This window comes from Prinia subflava, chromosome 12 (assembly GCF_021018805.1).
Source record: "Prinia subflava isolate CZ2003 ecotype Zambia chromosome 12, Cam_Psub_1.2, whole genome shotgun sequence".
NCBI lineage: Eukaryota > Metazoa > Chordata > Aves > Passeriformes > Cisticolidae > Prinia > Prinia subflava.
In genome coordinates, this window is record NC_086258.1 from 7,868,070 (window position 1) to 7,885,329 (window position 17,260).

The 17,260-nt window shown below is 46.3% G+C and overlaps 1 protein-coding gene across 1 annotated transcript in view; it reads right to left on the bottom strand.

The window, feature by feature from the left end:
• Positions 1-16,680, bottom strand: part of BRD3 (bromodomain containing 3) — a 36,141-nt gene extending 19,461 nt beyond the window's left edge. Inside the window, exons 1-2 of the mRNA XM_063410187.1 lie at positions 16,547-16,680; positions 403-729 (exon numbers count right to left, since the gene is read on the bottom strand). Coding sequence (XP_063266257.1) covers positions 403-603 — 201 coding nt within the window. The 5' untranslated portion in view covers positions 604-729; positions 16,547-16,680. The remainder of the gene's footprint in view (positions 1-402; positions 730-16,546) is intronic.
• Positions 16,681-17,260: the final 580 nt, after the last annotated feature.

The following is a 17,260-nucleotide window of genomic DNA, read 5'->3' on the forward strand; positions in this document are numbered from 1 at the left end:
CATAACCTCCAGTCTGGGAATCTGCATTTCTGCCTCTCTTTTTAAAAGGCAGCCTCTGGCACTAACAGAAGTTTATCAGGGCTGGCTAAAACTGTGCTCAAAGTTTCAGTCTCTAATTTTAAGAGCATTTTGGCCTTTAAAAGGTTCCCACCTGTTAACCCAGTTTCTCCCTGGGCGGCTCTGGAGCACCTGCACAGGCTGTGATTAGCCTGGGGATGCTGCAGGGCTGTGCAGTGTCATCTTCTTGTTCTGGATTAAAGGACCAAAGCCTCTCTTGCTGCACAGGAAGCCACTGGCTGAGCCCAACACCACCCCAGGCATTGATACTTCCATTCTAAGCAATCCCCAAACTGATCTGACCAACACAAAGCTTTCCAGGCTGAGAAAATGAAGCACACGTACCGGTAAATTCAGTTTAATTGCATCAACAGGCTGGTAGAAAGGCCAAGCAAACTGATGCTTCCACAAGGTCTTCACCACAACATTTTGCATGTACTGCAGCTGGTTGGTCTTGCGGCCGGGTTTGTTGGGGTTTGTCACCTCTGGAGGTGGCGGGTTCACGGGGCCCTGAGGAGCCTGGATGGCTGACGTGACTGTCGACATCTTCCTGCTCGGGCTCTCACTCGCTGTCACTGCGGCAGCAACGGGGAGATTCCCTTTCTTCCTTTATGCTCCCTGAATGGGACTGACATCCCATTGCCAGGGTGCAACCATGCAACCTAGAGCAAACTAGAGACAGAGAGAGGGCAGGGTGTAAATACAGGTTTTTGAAGCAGGCAGGTTGAGACACTTCTTCTGTGGACAATATTTAAACTCAGGCTCTTTACCCCACTGACTTTGTTCCTGGAACACAGTTTATCTTGGAGATGGGCACAGCTCAACACCCAAGAGACAGTGGAACAGCTTTGAATTCCCAAATTCAAAAGCTGCAGAGACACAGCAAGCTTCATGGGACTAGTTGTTGCTTTAGCTGGCTCAGAGAGCATCTTCATGTCAAGAAAACACTCAGGGCACTAAGAATCTGCTCAGGGAATAGAGTTAGGATGTAATGCAGACTCCCATGAATGCACTGATGCAAGCTGCTAAATCCATAGCTTCCAGCCCTGTGTAAACTGAACTGCATTGTCTCCAGAGCCCTGCTGCCTGGCACCGGGTCAGCTCACGGGGCTCTGCTCTGTGCAGTGGGCACTCTGAAATCCTGACATGAAGAGTGGACAGCTGCCAGAGGACCTCAGTCCAGGGAAATGAAAGAAGGGGCAGAGGGAGATGCTGTGAACTGCTGTGAGTGGAAGGTGTCACCAGAAACAGCCCAACTTGAAGTGATTTGCACTCTGAATCTCATAAATCTCTTATTATGTCTCTTACTGCACACACCTGACTGGTTTTGACCTCAGTTTTGTACCAAAGTTAAGAGATCCAGGCTCAAATAATAACTGGTGTTACATTGATATCCCATGACCTGGCTCAGACAGTGCTGTCATGTTCTCTCTTTAAAGCCATATTTGAAATAGAGGAGAATACATAAATTGCATTATTGTATTCTGGCTTTCCCTCTGCGAACTGCAGAGGTAAAAATAGCCCACTATCACTGTGCCTTGTGTAGCATATGGTAAACAGCTCTGCTATGTCATCTTCCAAAAACATTGGATATTTCAGCTCACATCAGGACTGCAGCTTCTGATCTCATGGCAAACAGACCACAATCACTTTCTAGAGGCATATTATTTCAAATATGTTTAGAAAGCCATACAAATACTCTGACATACACTTCTTGGTTGAACAGAGAAACATGAGCAAGGACAGAAGCTGCAGCAATACAGGAAGGAAAAAGCAGAAAGACATCCTAGGAAAAACCCAAAAACCTCTGCTTTAATACAGCCCTAATCATCCCTGCTGAATATCTGGACTAAATATAGAACACCAACTTACCCTGTGAGCTGCTGATTAGATGAAGGCAAAAAGTAAACACATACCTAACTTGGGGAAATTTTACCAAAATAGCTGTGTACAAGCAAACAGATCTGCAGCAGAGAGGGAGGGAACTGCTAAAAACCTAAACCAAACCCCTGTGTGAATGCATGTGATTATTTGTGCAGGAAACAGCCAAGTCCAGTTCTGATGCTGCCACCATTTGTTCACAAAATATTCCAAGGATGGAGAAAAATGCCACTAGGGCTCTCTTGTGCCATGGATTTGAGTATAGCTCCAGAATCAGGCTTCTGGTTGCTGTTTTTGATAACTCAGGAGCCCAGCTTAGCTCCAAAAGGACTGGTCTCTCATCTGATCATGCTGCTGGTGACAGGCAGGGTGACCACCAAAGGGATGCTGGCATCCTCTGGATAAAGAATTTCCTAACTAGAATGGTACTTGGGATTTCAGATTTGGAAGAAACTGGGGAAGCATTTTCTCCCAGTGTTCCATCAAGTCAAAGCAGCAGCAGAAACACTGCAAAATTCAATCTTCAGATCGAGGGGGGTAAATAGACAAAGAATTAAAAACAACAAAAAAAAGACAATTAGGAAGTTTCAGTCAGTCTCCTTCTGGGGAGCTCCCTGCATGGATTCAGGTTTCTGAGCAACATCCATCATCCCAGAGAATGCAACGCTGGCTGCAGGCCCCTGGTGACCACCACTGAAGCATTTTGTTTGCTGTCTTCTTGATTAACAAACTGAATCGAGTGCAAGGATTGAGGAGAAATAAAACACCCACAGAGAGCAATTCCTACTGCTAGAGAGCATTTGGGTCACAAGTTTGAAACTACGCAGTGTAACTTAAGTCTTTTCTTTAAATAACCTGAGGCTAAATATGATTCTCTTTTCATTTGAATTTCCTGATGTCCTACCTCTCAAACTCCAATTTGATAAGAATTTTTAATTAATTTGTATGAAACCCCAGAACTGTAATTCAATAAACCACAGATCCATAGCTTCTACTTCTCTCAGACTTTTTCTCCCTGACCTTAGCCAAGGCTTTCAGTATCTTCACCCCACAGCTCCTCATCTGTGCCATGGAGATAGTGGGAGCTCCTTTCTGTCCCCACCCAGCACAGAAAACTCTCTGGGACAGGCACTGCCTCTCCACAGGGCCATTGGAATCCCCAAGCTTAAACAAGGCTTGTACAGTCCACATAAAAGGATGGAACAGTCATCAGTGACACAACTCCGAAAGGATTTTAATTAAGAACATTACCAAAACAAGGAGGGGCAGAACCAAGACAGCCAACTTGGTCGGTTCCCTGCTCCTCTTTAACTTCCCTACAACACGCTGGTTTTTACACCCAGAAATTGCTCCAAACCTCCCAGCAGCACTGGCATTGAACTGCTGGATGCTGCAGAAGACAGAAATAGCTACCTGGACTGTCTGGCAGCACTGGAAGTACTGTCCTGCCATAAATAAAGCTTTAATGTGCCTGTGCCTCACTGCACCTTTAACCCTTATCCAGTGGCTTCCTCACCATTTGCTGGGGAAGCTGCTTGGATACTGGATCACTTTGTAATTTTTAAAACTAAGAATTTGCTTCTACAGCCATTCCTTAAGACTCAAAATTATATCATTTTTAAGAATGTAAAAAGCACGACTACGAGGAATCTGGAAGATGAGGGTAAAAAGGCTTTGAAAATGTCCAAAAGGCAATGACTTTGAATTAAAAGTAATTATTGCCTGAGAAATCTACTCCATGTGAAACATCATTTATTAAGTGAGGGAAATGAGAGCCCTGACCATCTGACATCCCAAATTACCACACAAATCATCCAAGAGGACACTTTAGTAGACACACAGACAAAAAATAAGCAAGCTTCTACAAATTGTCCCATAACTGCAGGTAGAATTGAATTACACAGCTCTTGTCTAAGCACTCCAGCACCTACTGAAACTGCTCTGGTATCAATAAATATTTAAACTATTAGGGACAGCGATCCAGGACATCACTGTACAAGATAACTGCATAAGCCTGGAGCAAAGACTGCCAAAACCAGACATCATGTGCACCTTCCACTGAGGGGCTAAGGTGAGACTTCTTTTAGCCCTGCAGTAATAACTTCTTAAATTTTAATTTTTAAATCACTACTTATCCTGTTCCTCAGGCATATAATGTTCAAGTAGCAGGAGCTGTTCTTGATTTCTCTGTCTGCACAAGTAGTTTTGATATTGCAAGTTTCAAATGCATCCTTAAGTGCTGCCTCATACGAAGAGTGAACACTGCTTCTCCTTCTTATTCAGTCTGAGATAGTAATTAAAAACAAAACTCAAAACCTCAAAGGAAGGAGGCTTTAAGTCCTGGAGTTTAAGTCATTTTTTTGCTAAATTGCAATCTCAGTGTGGCAAACCAGGCATCAAAAAACCCAGCGAGGTTGGATGGATCTTTTTTCTTTGAAAAAATCCTTTCTTTCACTGAGCCTCTCGCACAGGGTCAGCCAGTGGAGAGACAGCTGGCATGGAGAAAACATGGAAATAATTCCCTGCACTAGCAGGGTAACATTTTCCTGTCTGCAGTGGTGGGGACTATTTTAAAAGCAGCTCTGGAGCCCCGTGAAGTGTGCAGTGTGCCAGCACTCCTGCTGCTCCAGCCAAGGCTCTGCCACTTCCTTTGGCAGTGCCCAACATTTAAGGGATGCTTTGCTCCCGTGCAGGACCCGATGGGGTTTGTTTTGACTGCAAACTTACAGCAAGCTTTATGTCAGCCTGGCAGTGCAACAGCTCCTTGGGTTTTCCCCTCCTTGGTGTAGTATTTCTGCGTGGTTACTTGGACACTGATCAAAATCTGGCACAATTCCAGCCTGGCCAGAAACAGCCACATAAATCTTCCCATCAGGGAAAATTATCAAGTTTGAGAGATGTTCCTTGACCTCGTTGTTATCTGCACATTTTTATTTACATTACAGTAGCACACAGAGGCTGGGCAGAGACCAAGGTCCCTTGGCACTTCACACTCTGCACACACAAAGACCCTGCTCCTTCCTCCAAGGGCTGCTGCTCACAACTCACACTTTACACCATGGTGAGGTGACTTGCCCAGAGCACCCCAGTCAGCAGCCAGACCCAAAATTTGCCAGTAGGGCAGCCAGAGCAGTGGCCTCCAAGCATTGCTTCCCCACGTTGGCTCCTTGCAGCCTCCAAAGAAGATTCCCAGTGTCTTTTTTCCCAAAGTTTGGTCAGATTTGCCACCATGTGCTACTGCCCATGTCAGAGAAGCAGCCCAGCTTTGGTCATCTTGCCCAGACTTTCTCTACAGTCAAGTAAAGTTATTAATGAGGGTTGTACCCATTTCATTCTATGGCTGTAGAATGTAAGGGCTACACCAGCACTCCTCCAGTCTCCTCAGAAGGAAATAAAACTTGTGGATGCCTCGTTTTCCTCCTCCTTTGCCTTCCCAGCCCCACACAGGAACTGAACCACAGGCAGCTTTCAGTACCTACTAACATGTCAGCAGGGATGGTGTCTTCAAACTCAGGGGATGTGCAATTTGAGAGCAAGACTTGAGGACAGACGAACTGCTTTATCAGCCAAGCCTGCCCTGGCAGACAGACACACACACTACACACATGCCACCCCCTCAAGACACTGGGATTTACACTTGGCTTCACTGCAGGAGCTGGGAATTTGGCTTGTAGTGCCCCTTATGGCACACTGCAGCACTCTGAAAGTCCATTCAGCCGTCCTTGCTGTCTCCCAAATCATTAATTCCACACATCACAGATTTGCTTTCCATGCATATTATTTTGAGCACCGCCCTAATAACATCCTGAGACTGGGAGATGCAACTGTGTCCTGAGCTCACCTCTGCATGAGGGAGGGGAAAAGATCACAGCAGATTAAGTCAGTTCCTTGGCTTTTGACTTGCTTGGTTTAATGCTCATCAGATTATGCAGATGGCTTTCCCACCCTTGGTCTCTCCTTGGCTATTATAAGAGCAGGTGTTTCCTCAGTAAGGAACCTGTGGGTTCCTAACCAGTAGGTAGGAATCAGCCAGGAGTAACTGGTAATTTCAAGGGTCTGCAGTTTTGATGCCTACTCCGTGCTCCCCACAAATCATGCTGCTTTAAGATCTCTGACGAGATGTCTTCAAACCCAGGGGTACTCAAAAGTCACTTTAGTAAAAGCACTGGAGACTTATAAACACTGTTAGGCACCTCGAATAAAGTGATGGACTTTCTGCTAATTTGAGGCCAGACTATTTCTCTCCCCCAAGTCACCAATGCCACAGGAAGCACCTTCTGATAAAGTCTGGGTAGGAATTTAGCTGCATGTCACACACAAATCAGATGGGGCTCAACTGATTTCTAAAGGCTGCAGTTTCAAGTGCAGGGAGTGATGTTTAACCCTTAACCAAGTTCATTTTCATGGCTTTGAATTTAGTGTTGAGAATAGTTTTAAGAGACCAATGTCAGTAAAGAATTAGGCATGGTTGACCTTTCTTGGGGAGGACAGAATGACCTCTGGACATCTCTTCCTGCCCTGCTTTTTGTGGTCCCATGAAAACACAGAGGCAAATTTCAACTCAGACTGTGTTGGTTTTGTTCAAGCTCCCGAGTTACAGAGTTTTGTTAAAAAGGCTACAGAAGGAAGCAAAAGTGAATGGTTACAGAGCTTACTCTGTGTTGGATTCCTGACTGAAGCAGCTCAGCCAGCTTTAAGCCCTGACTTCAGTAAGGTCTGCACTCAGATAAGCTGAACTGCACTTGCAAAAAATCAGCCAGGGGGTACTTCAGCAAATTAACTGGGTGGCCTATCGTGAAAAAGTTAACAAATGCTTAGCTGTAATAAATAAAATCCATGAACAGGTTCCAGAGTACTTGGAGCAGCTGGTGGCTTGCACATCCAAATCAACAGGATGAGAATGGGTAGGTGCTTAGCAGGAAAATGCTGGTGGTTGTGCCTTGCACAAGATACACAAATTACACCTTTATGGCAATGGAAAAAAATTGTTGGGCTTTTATATAAGAGAGATTTGGCACAGCAAGTGAAGTGTTTGGGATAACCACATGTCTGGGCAGACTCTGCTCGTGCCATCTTTCCCCAGAGGGGAAAGGTGGAGATGCAATGGATTTACCTTGTGTGACCCACAGGGCTGAACTCACAACACCTCATGGGGGGCAGAGCCAGGGAGAAACCAGACAGCCAAAATTTACAGGGAAAAGATCCTGCTTAGAGCAGATTTTCTCTCTTATCCAGTGCACTGCACACATATTTGGCAAGTCCTGGCACTTGCAGGGGTGGCTGCAGCCCCCTAAGAGCCCCTGTGCAGCAGCAGCCCTGCAGCCTGGGACACCAGGCGAAAAGGAAGCGCTGGGAAGGTGCTGGCACACGGCCACATACCATCCATGCTCTCAGCATGTCAGGAGCAGGACAGGGGGCAGGAGAGCTCGGGGAAGGCAGGAACGTGGCTGAGGGCACACTGGAAGTACAGTGCAAACCACAACACAGCCAGCAGCCCAGTCCTCTGGGATTCAGGAACCACTTCAAGCCCGAGCCTGCAAAGTGCTCAGCAGCTTTCCCCTCTCACTAAGCTGCAAGGTCTCTGTGGCTCAGCACCTCACCACAGAGGGTTTTGCAGACTTATCACCTGCAAGATACAACTAATTGGTCAATCAAGATAAACCTCTTTGTAAGGAAGATTTAAGCACAGGCAGGAACAAACTGAAGCTCTGCACACTTGGTGGTTTCTCTGCCTGAGTCAATTCCTTTTCCAGCTGTCTGTCAGAGAGAGGTAAAATGACAAGGGAGGTTCAGTGCTGTGTATCTGGGGCTGGAGACTCTTGTCAGACTGATCAGACGTGTGGGTGCTGCCGCTGTCTCAGTTACAAGAGCTGGGAGAGCTGAGGGAGTCAGCTCTGGAGAGGCACCCCCTCCCTGCAGCAGAACGGGGTCCCAGCAAGAGAAATCCCACTGCACAGGGGTGCAGGAGCATGGGGATCCTGTTCTCTGCCATCACTCTTCCTAAAACAGCACAAAACCAAATTGCAACCTAATCAAGAGATATCTCTATGTTTACATGAAAGTTGGCCAAGGAGTGGAAAAAATTCTGGTGATCCCAAATTCAAGGTTTGCTGATAGGCACAGCAAAAGGCTCCACTCACAACTTCTGCAGGCTGGCCAATTCTGCAAATTCAGAACTGGCACAAATGCTGTCTGCTGGACACCTTCTTTGTTATTGCATCTCTCTGTGTTTCTGGAATTACTATCACTTGAAGTGTCACAGAGGGACAGAATCTACTCTTCCACTTCTGCTCACCTCTGCTTTTGTATTCAAATCCATACTTCAAGAACAACCAGAACTACAAATCTATTTCCTCGCCTGGGTTTGAACCACAGTCACCCTTTCTAAGCATCCTTCACGTCAGCATCACCAACTGCTCTGAAAGTGGGAGACAAACTGTGACAAGCTGATGTTCCTTCAGCCTGAACTTGCTTGTAACAGATCTCAGAGGCAGGAAATCTCTGAATTCCTGCTTGCCCAGCCATCAGAAAATTGAGCTGCCACAGCACACAGAGTAAAAGACAAAAATCTCACTTGTTGAGAGCTGTTAAGAGGAAACCACGCAGCTAAAAAGTGCAGGAGCAACAGGTCCATCCTGGACACACCACCCCAGTGACAAGCAGCAGGCTGAGGCTGTTAATCATTTCAGAACTGGATGATAATGCTGAATAGTCTTAACCTGATACTCAGTGGCTTCAGCAGAAGTCAGCCTGGGGCTGCTTCTGCTTGTTTTCCTTCAGGAAACAAAACTGGTGGATAGAAATGGCTATAAATACTACTGAGCAGATAAACTGCAAGAGAAACAAGCAGCTAACCTACACCCTCTGGGAGAAAGCAAAACACAGAGAAAGTCAGGAAAAGAAAGGAGAGATGAATAGAGTGAGGAGAGTGAGAGAGGAGTGAGAGAAGTGAAAGCTCCCTGCTTCATGCAGTTTAAAAATGTGATTGACCACAGGCTGCTGTTAAATGCTGGATCACACCCAGACTACTTTTCTGAACTACAGGCTAAAGCATCATAACTCATCTCCTTCAAGGCTCTGCCTCCTGATTTCCCATATTTCCCTTATTCCTTTACAGCCTCCCTTCTCCAAAGCACAACTTCTCCAACGGTGACGCTCCTGACCATTCATCCTGTGACTCCAGCAGTTTTGCCAATTGCAGCAGGTCAACACACTGCATTTCAGTTAAATTATTAAAACCCAACCAAACTAACTGAAATAAGAACAAAAAACCCACACACACTCTGGCCCTGTCCCAAGTTTCAGCTGATGCATGCACGGCAGCAGCATTTAGGTACTCGCAGCAAAGCGGAACATGGGAACACCCACACAGGGTCCAGAACTCCTAATGGGATTATTGTACATCTACACCCTCGTTTTCTGCTTTTTAAAGGATGTGATCTGCACAGTTAAACATCTGAGTCCTGAAAAAGTATACTGTGCTCTGTGTACTTTTACAGTATAAGGAAAAGCCTCAAACTCACTCCGTTTGATTCAGCATGCAGTGAATAAATGACACAGAGCCTTTCCACAACAGGTTTTATCATGATTGCTTCTTTTTCTGCACTTTGATTTCCAAAAAGAGAGATTATTGCACAGAAAGCTTTTTGAAGAAATGTCTAAAAAAAGGGAAAAAAAAAGCCACAAAAGCTCACCTACTTCCCTGCTGGGCAGAGCATCTCTAAGCATCTGCTGTACCTGCACAGAATTACAAAACTCCCACTACAAGCCAGCCTGCTGACAGTTCTGACACCCCAGGCTGCAGGCTGGTTATTCCCCACTTGGAAAATGGGGATATCAGTATTTCCACTGCCATCTGCAATTAAAGTTATTAGACTTTTCCCATGCATGTATAGATTAACTCCTTCTCAGTCTTATGGTTGCACCAAATTTTAAAGCAAGGGGAAAAAAAAGAAGCAATAGCACAAAGGAACCTGTATTTACTGGATGTTCAAATACCATCACTGGGTTTTCTGAAAACAACTTCTTGACTAAGTATAACACTCCTTGTCATTGGAAGAAAGTGCAAAGCTAAATCTGCCATCTGCTTTATCCCTTTGCCCACACTGCAGCACTCTTTAAAAATGTTTCTAAAAGACAAACCACAACACCCAAAAGGTCCTTAGTGACATCTGTTAGGGAAGGAGGTTAGACACTGTCTAATTCCACCTCCAGATGAGTTTAAGAGGCTACAGAAACAGGAAGATCACCTCCTCTTAATGAAACTTAGTACAGAAAGTACTCTGAGCAAAGTATAAAATACAGAGCCCTTGCTAACAGCACTTAATTCCTCTTATTACCTATTTAAAGGGTTGTTTCCTGCTCTGTGGAGCTAAAAACCTACACTGCAATTTTCCCTTACACCACCAGTTCTGCAAGGCCATATATCAGCATTATTAATATGATTTACAAGTGCTACAGATGTTCTCCTCAGGGGCAGCTCCATGCAAACATCAACAGACTTCTAATAAACAGACCCAGATCCATCTGTTAACTTGTTTGAAGCCTTTCACTGTACAGAGCAGAACCAAAGTGATTCATTAGAGAAAATATCTTCATCAACAACCTCCCCTGCACACTTCTTGTGCTCCAATATTTTCTCCTACTTAACTTTTTAATTTGTTTTCATGTATTGAAATGATTAAAGTTACTATTTTGAAAAAGAACAGATTCATTTCTGGACAGAAAGCATTACAAGTGTAGTAAAAATGGATGAGCTGCCACTGGTTTAAATCATGCTCTGGGTTTACAACTACAGCACTGCACCTTTCCCATGCAAAGTCCACCTAAAATCAATACACGACAATCAAGCCAGTTTAAGGGGATGAAGGATGAAATTAAAGGGATTGAATTACCATGACATAAATATACTGCCTGTTAGCTGAGCCACAGTAACGTTAGGCCTGGTAATGGGGCAGGGTAAGAGCCCCCACACACCAAGCTGAATTATTGCAGCCACTTGTTACACCAGTCACCCTCCCATTTAAGACCACCACTCATCCCTTGTGCACACTCCCACCAGCTTGGCTTTATCTGTTTCCAAAGCAATTGAAGTGCCCTGTGTTTGAACAAGCACATTGTCCCGGAATAACTCTGTGTGTTAACTTAAAGCAAACACAGCCACACAAGTACAAAAGGCTCAATGGGGTCTACTACTTCCGATGAAAAGTGATTTTGCCAAGGTTGGGTAGATCCATAAACTCGCTCAGCTATGCAAGGAAGTTCCAGGTCAGCTGAGGTGTGAACAAACTGCTGTAGTTAAGCTGCTGCCGCTCCCTTAGAGAGCATCAAAGCAGTTTCTGAGTTTGTGCGTTTGAATTAAATCCCCAAACGGTCTGTGAGAAAGGGAAAAAATTGGATCTTAAAGTCTATTACCCCTCCCTATGCAGGGAGCAGAGGCTGCTGAGTCAGGACAAGGGGGGAAGGTGCTCCCTACTGCCTCAGACCCCATCTGAGGGCAGATGGACAGGAGGACAGGCTCCTGCCAGGAGGAGCACAGCCCCCCCAGCACAGCTCCTGCTGAGAGCACCCAGGCTTAGAGCACACGAGCCCTAAGCTGCTCAGAGCTCCTGCATATGGATGAAGCTCAAGTCCAAGGAAACATGACCATGACAGTGTGCACACAAGTATCCCAACTGATTCCCATGAGGCTTGTTCTTGCCTAGGAAAGGAATATACTTTCAGCACACTGGCTGATCCATAATACTCCCACTCAGGCAAGCGTTTACTCCCAGGGAAACTCGGAGGAACATTCCCTCTCTCTTCATTGAAGAGCTGCACTTCAACATTATTTCACAGGTCCTGAGCAGGACTGTAGCAGCAACAGAAAAGCTGCAAAAAGCACTGCTTTCCAGGAAGGAACAGTATTCTCTACTAAACTCAGACACAATTCTTACACACATGTGCTCAGTTTATCACTTTCATTACAGCTCACGGATAACACTGTTCCTAAACCAGCCTTGGTGAGCAAAAAGGCAATTACATCCTACAGCCTCTCCCAGCAAAAACCTCTGGACTGCAAACTCTGCACTTGCTTATGGCCAAACCAATGGACCAGGGCAGTTTTAGAAAACAGATTTATTTCAGCATGGCCATATCGATGGGTTTTGAGAAAGGGAGACCCCCAACCAGACACCCTCTGTGATGCTACACAAGGATGAGCTGAGCAGTTGGAAAGACAAAGTACAAGAAGGAAAAATGTGCATTTTCTTCACTATAAGTAGGGTTTGGTTACAACAGGAGAGTCAGTCCCAGTGAAGAACATTGTACATCTGTGCCAGTGCATGCTCTGCAGGGATGTCAGAGCACCTGTGTCAGGAAAGTTCTCCAGGAGTGGAACACAAATCCTTCCCTGTCCCTGCTTCTCTCTTTTTTAAAGGAAAGGCAGGAGCAAACAGGATCATTCCCAAAGCAGACTGGTGTCAATCACATCCCAGACTAAATCTCAAAGTTTGACAATAAATGGGATCAGTGCAGACAGGGAAATTTGTTCCAGATTGGTCCCTCAAGCATAGAAATTTCACCTCAAATCATCTTTGCTACACCTGTTGCAATGTTGGTGGAGAGGAGAAAGCCCTGCTCCCAGGAAAGAAGAAAAATACTCCACTGATCAGGTTAGCCATGCTGCTGAAACATTTCCAAATATGACATCTGCTGAAAAGAGACCAAGGCCTGGAAAGGTGCAAAAGGAACCCAAAATAGAGGTGAGTTTCTTCAGTCAGTATCTTATCAGGAAGAAGGGAAAAGGGCTACTAGAAAACACAGCATATTACAGAGAATTTCTGCACTGCTCTCCAGAAGAATTTACATCCTTCCAACACTGGCTTTAGCAACAAGCAGGTTAAAGAGTTTGTGTGCCACAGAAAGTTTTTCACCTCCAACAAGCACTAATGATTGACAAAACAAGCCTGATGTCGCAGTAAGATCCCGTAGAATAAAAAGCTGGAGATGCACAGATCCTTCCAAAAGTCCTGACAGCTCACTGAGCAGCACAGCACACAATGGCTCCCTCCCAGCTCCCAGAACTCCACTGCTTACAACGGGCTTCTGGGCTATTACTAAAGAATAATGTGGCAAAATGAAATAAAACAAAACAAAACCCAAGAAAACCAACACCACGTACAACAAAACAAAACATATGGCTCATGGTAATGATTGGGAAACCCACTGAGGATTAATGAATTTTGCAAATTAGCAAAGAAGGAGCAACCAGGATTAAAGAGAAACAATCAACAACACTGAGATGCAAAACACTCTTTGTTCATTTATTTAGTAAAGTGTAGTTCTGCCTGTGCTGAAAGCACCTGATAGCTTACCAAAGTAGACAGAGTAATATATTTTGTAAAAGTAATTAAGGCTTTGAAATATGAGACCTCAGTACATCACTCAGCTGCTGCCGAGGAGAGGGATTTGACTCCCGAGTTGTTTGTGCTGTCAACAAGAGCGATCAGGCTCCCAGATTACTCCCCGGAGGAGGAGTGAGATCCTACGAGTGCAGCAGGGCTTGCTGGAAACCCACACCCCACTGCACAAGTGTCTCCCCTCGAAGGGAAATGGTAAATATTAAACAGCATCATTCAGAACATGAACCAAGATGTGCATGGGAAAACTCCGGGAAGCCCCAGCCCAGTGCTGCCTTCACGCTCAGGCCAGGCAGGCTGGACCCTGGCCTGCAAATGAGGTTTGAGGATATCAAACACTTCCTTTAGACTTGCTCCATCTTAAGAGATGAGTTTCAAACACACAGTTCTTGACTCAGCAAAGAGGCCTTTTGCAGGATTATTAAGAACTGTGATTTAAGTCATTAAACACAGCAGAGACACAAGCAGCTACGAAGCCCACAGAAACACTTGCATTTGCAGACACTGACTAATAACAAAATCGGCCTTCTTTAAACACAGATAGTGCAAGGACAAGGCTGCCCAGCACGCTTACTGAGCTGGAACTCAGACTTCAACATGCTTTTCCTCTAAATACTTTTTAAATGACAAGAACTGAAGTTTTTGTAAGCACTTTGGTGCCTAAATGACACCAGTTTGTTTTTGTTTTTTTCCAGAAGCCTAGTTTTTATTTGAAGATAACAGAACTAATACTCCAGAGTCAGCTTTGAAAACAACCCTGAGACACTTCACATTGCACGTGCATTCTTTCTTAATTTAAACTCCACATGTATAGGTCACTACAACTAAAAAGCTTTTCACTGCAATAGCTAATGCCTCAGCACTGAAGAGACAATATTGCAATCAAGCTTATGCTGAACATTGTATAAGACTGCTACCCCCCGCCCAACCCTTTTATTAAACATTGTCTCAAAACACTAAATAAGCATGAGTGAGTATTTTTATCCAGTGCAGACTAAAGAGAAAGAAACACACAATCTTAGCATTTCTTCTTTCCAAAAAGGAAGGCTTTGAGGTCTGGAGTTACTCTGTTTCAGCAGGAGCCTCCCAGGCTATTATTAAAAACTCCCCAAACTTCTGTGCTAAAAAAATGAGACACCCAGCAGTCTGCCAGCGCTGTGATCTGCAGATCAGGAGGCAGGACCTGCACTCACAGAACACTCAAGCAGTTAGGGAGTTGTAAGCAATACAGATCGTGGCTTTTTCTGCTTGTAAAGCAACCCAACTGCTTTGGGGACTTCTTGTTTGTTTTGATCGATGCATATTTAATCTGCACTTGTCACCCAGATCCTGCAGCACATATGGTAGTCACCAAGTCCCCTCTAATACCTTGGCTTAGCACTGTGTGAATTAAAGACAACAGTTTCAGCTTTAAAACTAAACTTCCAGTTTCATATAGACACACCCCCCCAGCACACTCACACTGTACACGTTAAAAATATTAACAAGCATATTAAAAATGCTCTTCTCTATTCCCAGCAAGGAACAGCAGGTGTGCTTTGCTAATTATGTCAGCTCCTAACCTGCTATTATTTAGCAGTGTCAGGGAACTTCAGATGTAAAAAAAAAAAAACACCAACAAAACAAACAAAAACACAAAAAAAACCCCCCACCAAAACCTACACATAAAAGTTTGAAATATTAGTGAAGCCATCACATTTGCTCATCCACACAAGTTTATTTAGTAACTCTTGGCTCCTGAAGAAATCAGCTAAAAGGAACATCCCCACTCTGGGACTGTCACAGAACATTTATCCCAAAACTGACAGAACGCATTCTCCACGTTGTCAAAAGTCAATTGTGGAGGAAAACACCCTCTGAATTAACACCCTGCGAGACCCAACCACGTAAAGACACGCACAGACCCGCGACCTGAACACTACAGCTTTGTTTGAAAGTGAAACCAAGCAGGCTACAAATAATGCTCTATCCCCAGCGCCCAGGGAGGTGCCAAACCCAAACAAGAAGCATAAACGGAGGAGAAGGACGGCTGAGTTTTGAAGTTTTACATTTTATTATCGGTAGCATTATTTATAGCGTGACACTTCTATATATAAATCTGCGATCTGCGTTTCTTTTTACACCTAGAAAGCATATCAAGTTTAGGCAGTGAACCCTTGGGTTTCCATTTATTTACGAAAGTTTGGTAAACACCGGATATTTACACGAGCGGAGCAGCTGGGTACACACACACACACATACACAAATAACTGCATGCGGACACGGACAACACGCGAAACGCGCACTTTCCAGCCCATCATCCGCTGCCTGCTCAGACCTTTTTGCAGCTCCCAAGGCAGCGGCGGGGCCGGGGAAATGGCCGGAGCAGGCGGGCGCTGGCCCAGGGCTGGGGCCGCCGCCGGGCTCCGCTCCGCGCCCGAGCGCGGCCGCGACAAACGCGGGGACCCGCGCACCGCCGGCACCGGGGGCTGGAGGCTGCTTAGTCCCCCCCCTCCCCTTTTCCTCCGCGCTATTTTTTAAATTTTCTCTTTTTTTTTTTTCCCTCCTCTTCCCTCCCTCTTTTTTTTTTTTTTTTCCTCTCTTTCTTTTTTCCTTGTTTTCAAGAGCGCCTGCAGCCCTCCTTTTCCTCGCCCCTAATTTTCCCCTTCAAAAGATGGCGGGCACAGAGAGCGAGCGAGGGAAAGCGAGCGAGAGAGGGGGAAGAAGACGAAAAACCAAAAAAAAAAAAAAAAAAAAAAAAAAAAAGAGAAGAGAAGAGAAAGAAAGCCCGTCCTGCGTTGGGGCGCGGGGCTCGGCGGGGCCGCGGCTGCGCCCGGCCGGGGCGTCTTCGGGCGCTCGGCGAGAAGGGGAGGGGGAGCAGAAGATGGAGAAGAAGCGGCAGAAGAAGAAAAGGGTGGGCAGGAGCGGCGGGGCCGGGAGGAAATCAATGGCCAGGCTGCAGCCAGCCCCGCCGCGCTTTGTTACAATTGTGGCGGCGCACAAAGGCTGCGGGGCCGCGGGGAGCGACGCGGGGCTCTCGCAACAAGAAGGAGCAGAGGAAGAGAGGAGGGAAAAAAAAATAATAAAAAAATCAGCATTGGCCTTTCCCAAGTGGGTTTTGCTTTCCTCCCCCTTCTTCCCCGGCCCCCCTCCCTCCAGAAACCATGGCCCAGTGCTAGCAATGCACACCCAAGCATCTAACAAATAAAGGGAAAGATTAAATAGATTACTTTGCCCCGGCAGCTCCAGCAACGTTTGCCTTACAGTCCCTCCAGTTGCTCTTCTTTTTATCCTCGGCAAGGCAGTATAATAGATGCGCTACAGCGCCCGAGCGCTCATGCGCCGGGGCGCAAGGCCATGTGGGCACCGTAGTCCCGGGCCGGGCCGGGCCACAAGCGGCGGCCGCAGCCCGCACTACAAGTCCCAGAAGCCGGCGGGTCCCCCCCGGCCCCCCGCGCCCTCCCCGGAGCGGCGGGCAGGGGACGGGAACGGCAGGGGTGATGCCCCGGTCAGCGGGCGGCCGGGCCGCCCAACGCGGTGTCCCCGGCCGGGGAAGCGCCCGGCGGGGCTCGGGGCGGGGGACCCGCGACACGGGGCCCCGCGGAGGTGGCGGCGGGCGGGTGTCCCCCGGACAGACATGGCCGGGGAAAATCCCGGCTTCCCCCGTCCGCCCGAGGTGCGAGCAGAGCCTGAAAAGTGCGGCTGGAAACGCGAGTGGGACCCACGCGTGCTGCGGGAGGCCGAGCTGGAAATCACAACTGCTCTCGCCCCCTTCTTTTTTTTTTTTTTTTTTTTTTGTGTGTGTGGGGTTTTTTTGTTTTGTTTTTAAATCGCGGTTTGCATTGGGTAATGCGCTCTCGTATTTATTACGCAACAACTAATACGAGCTGCAATAAAAATAGCCCGCCGCCGATGCACGCTGGAGTAGTGAGCGGCCAAAAAAA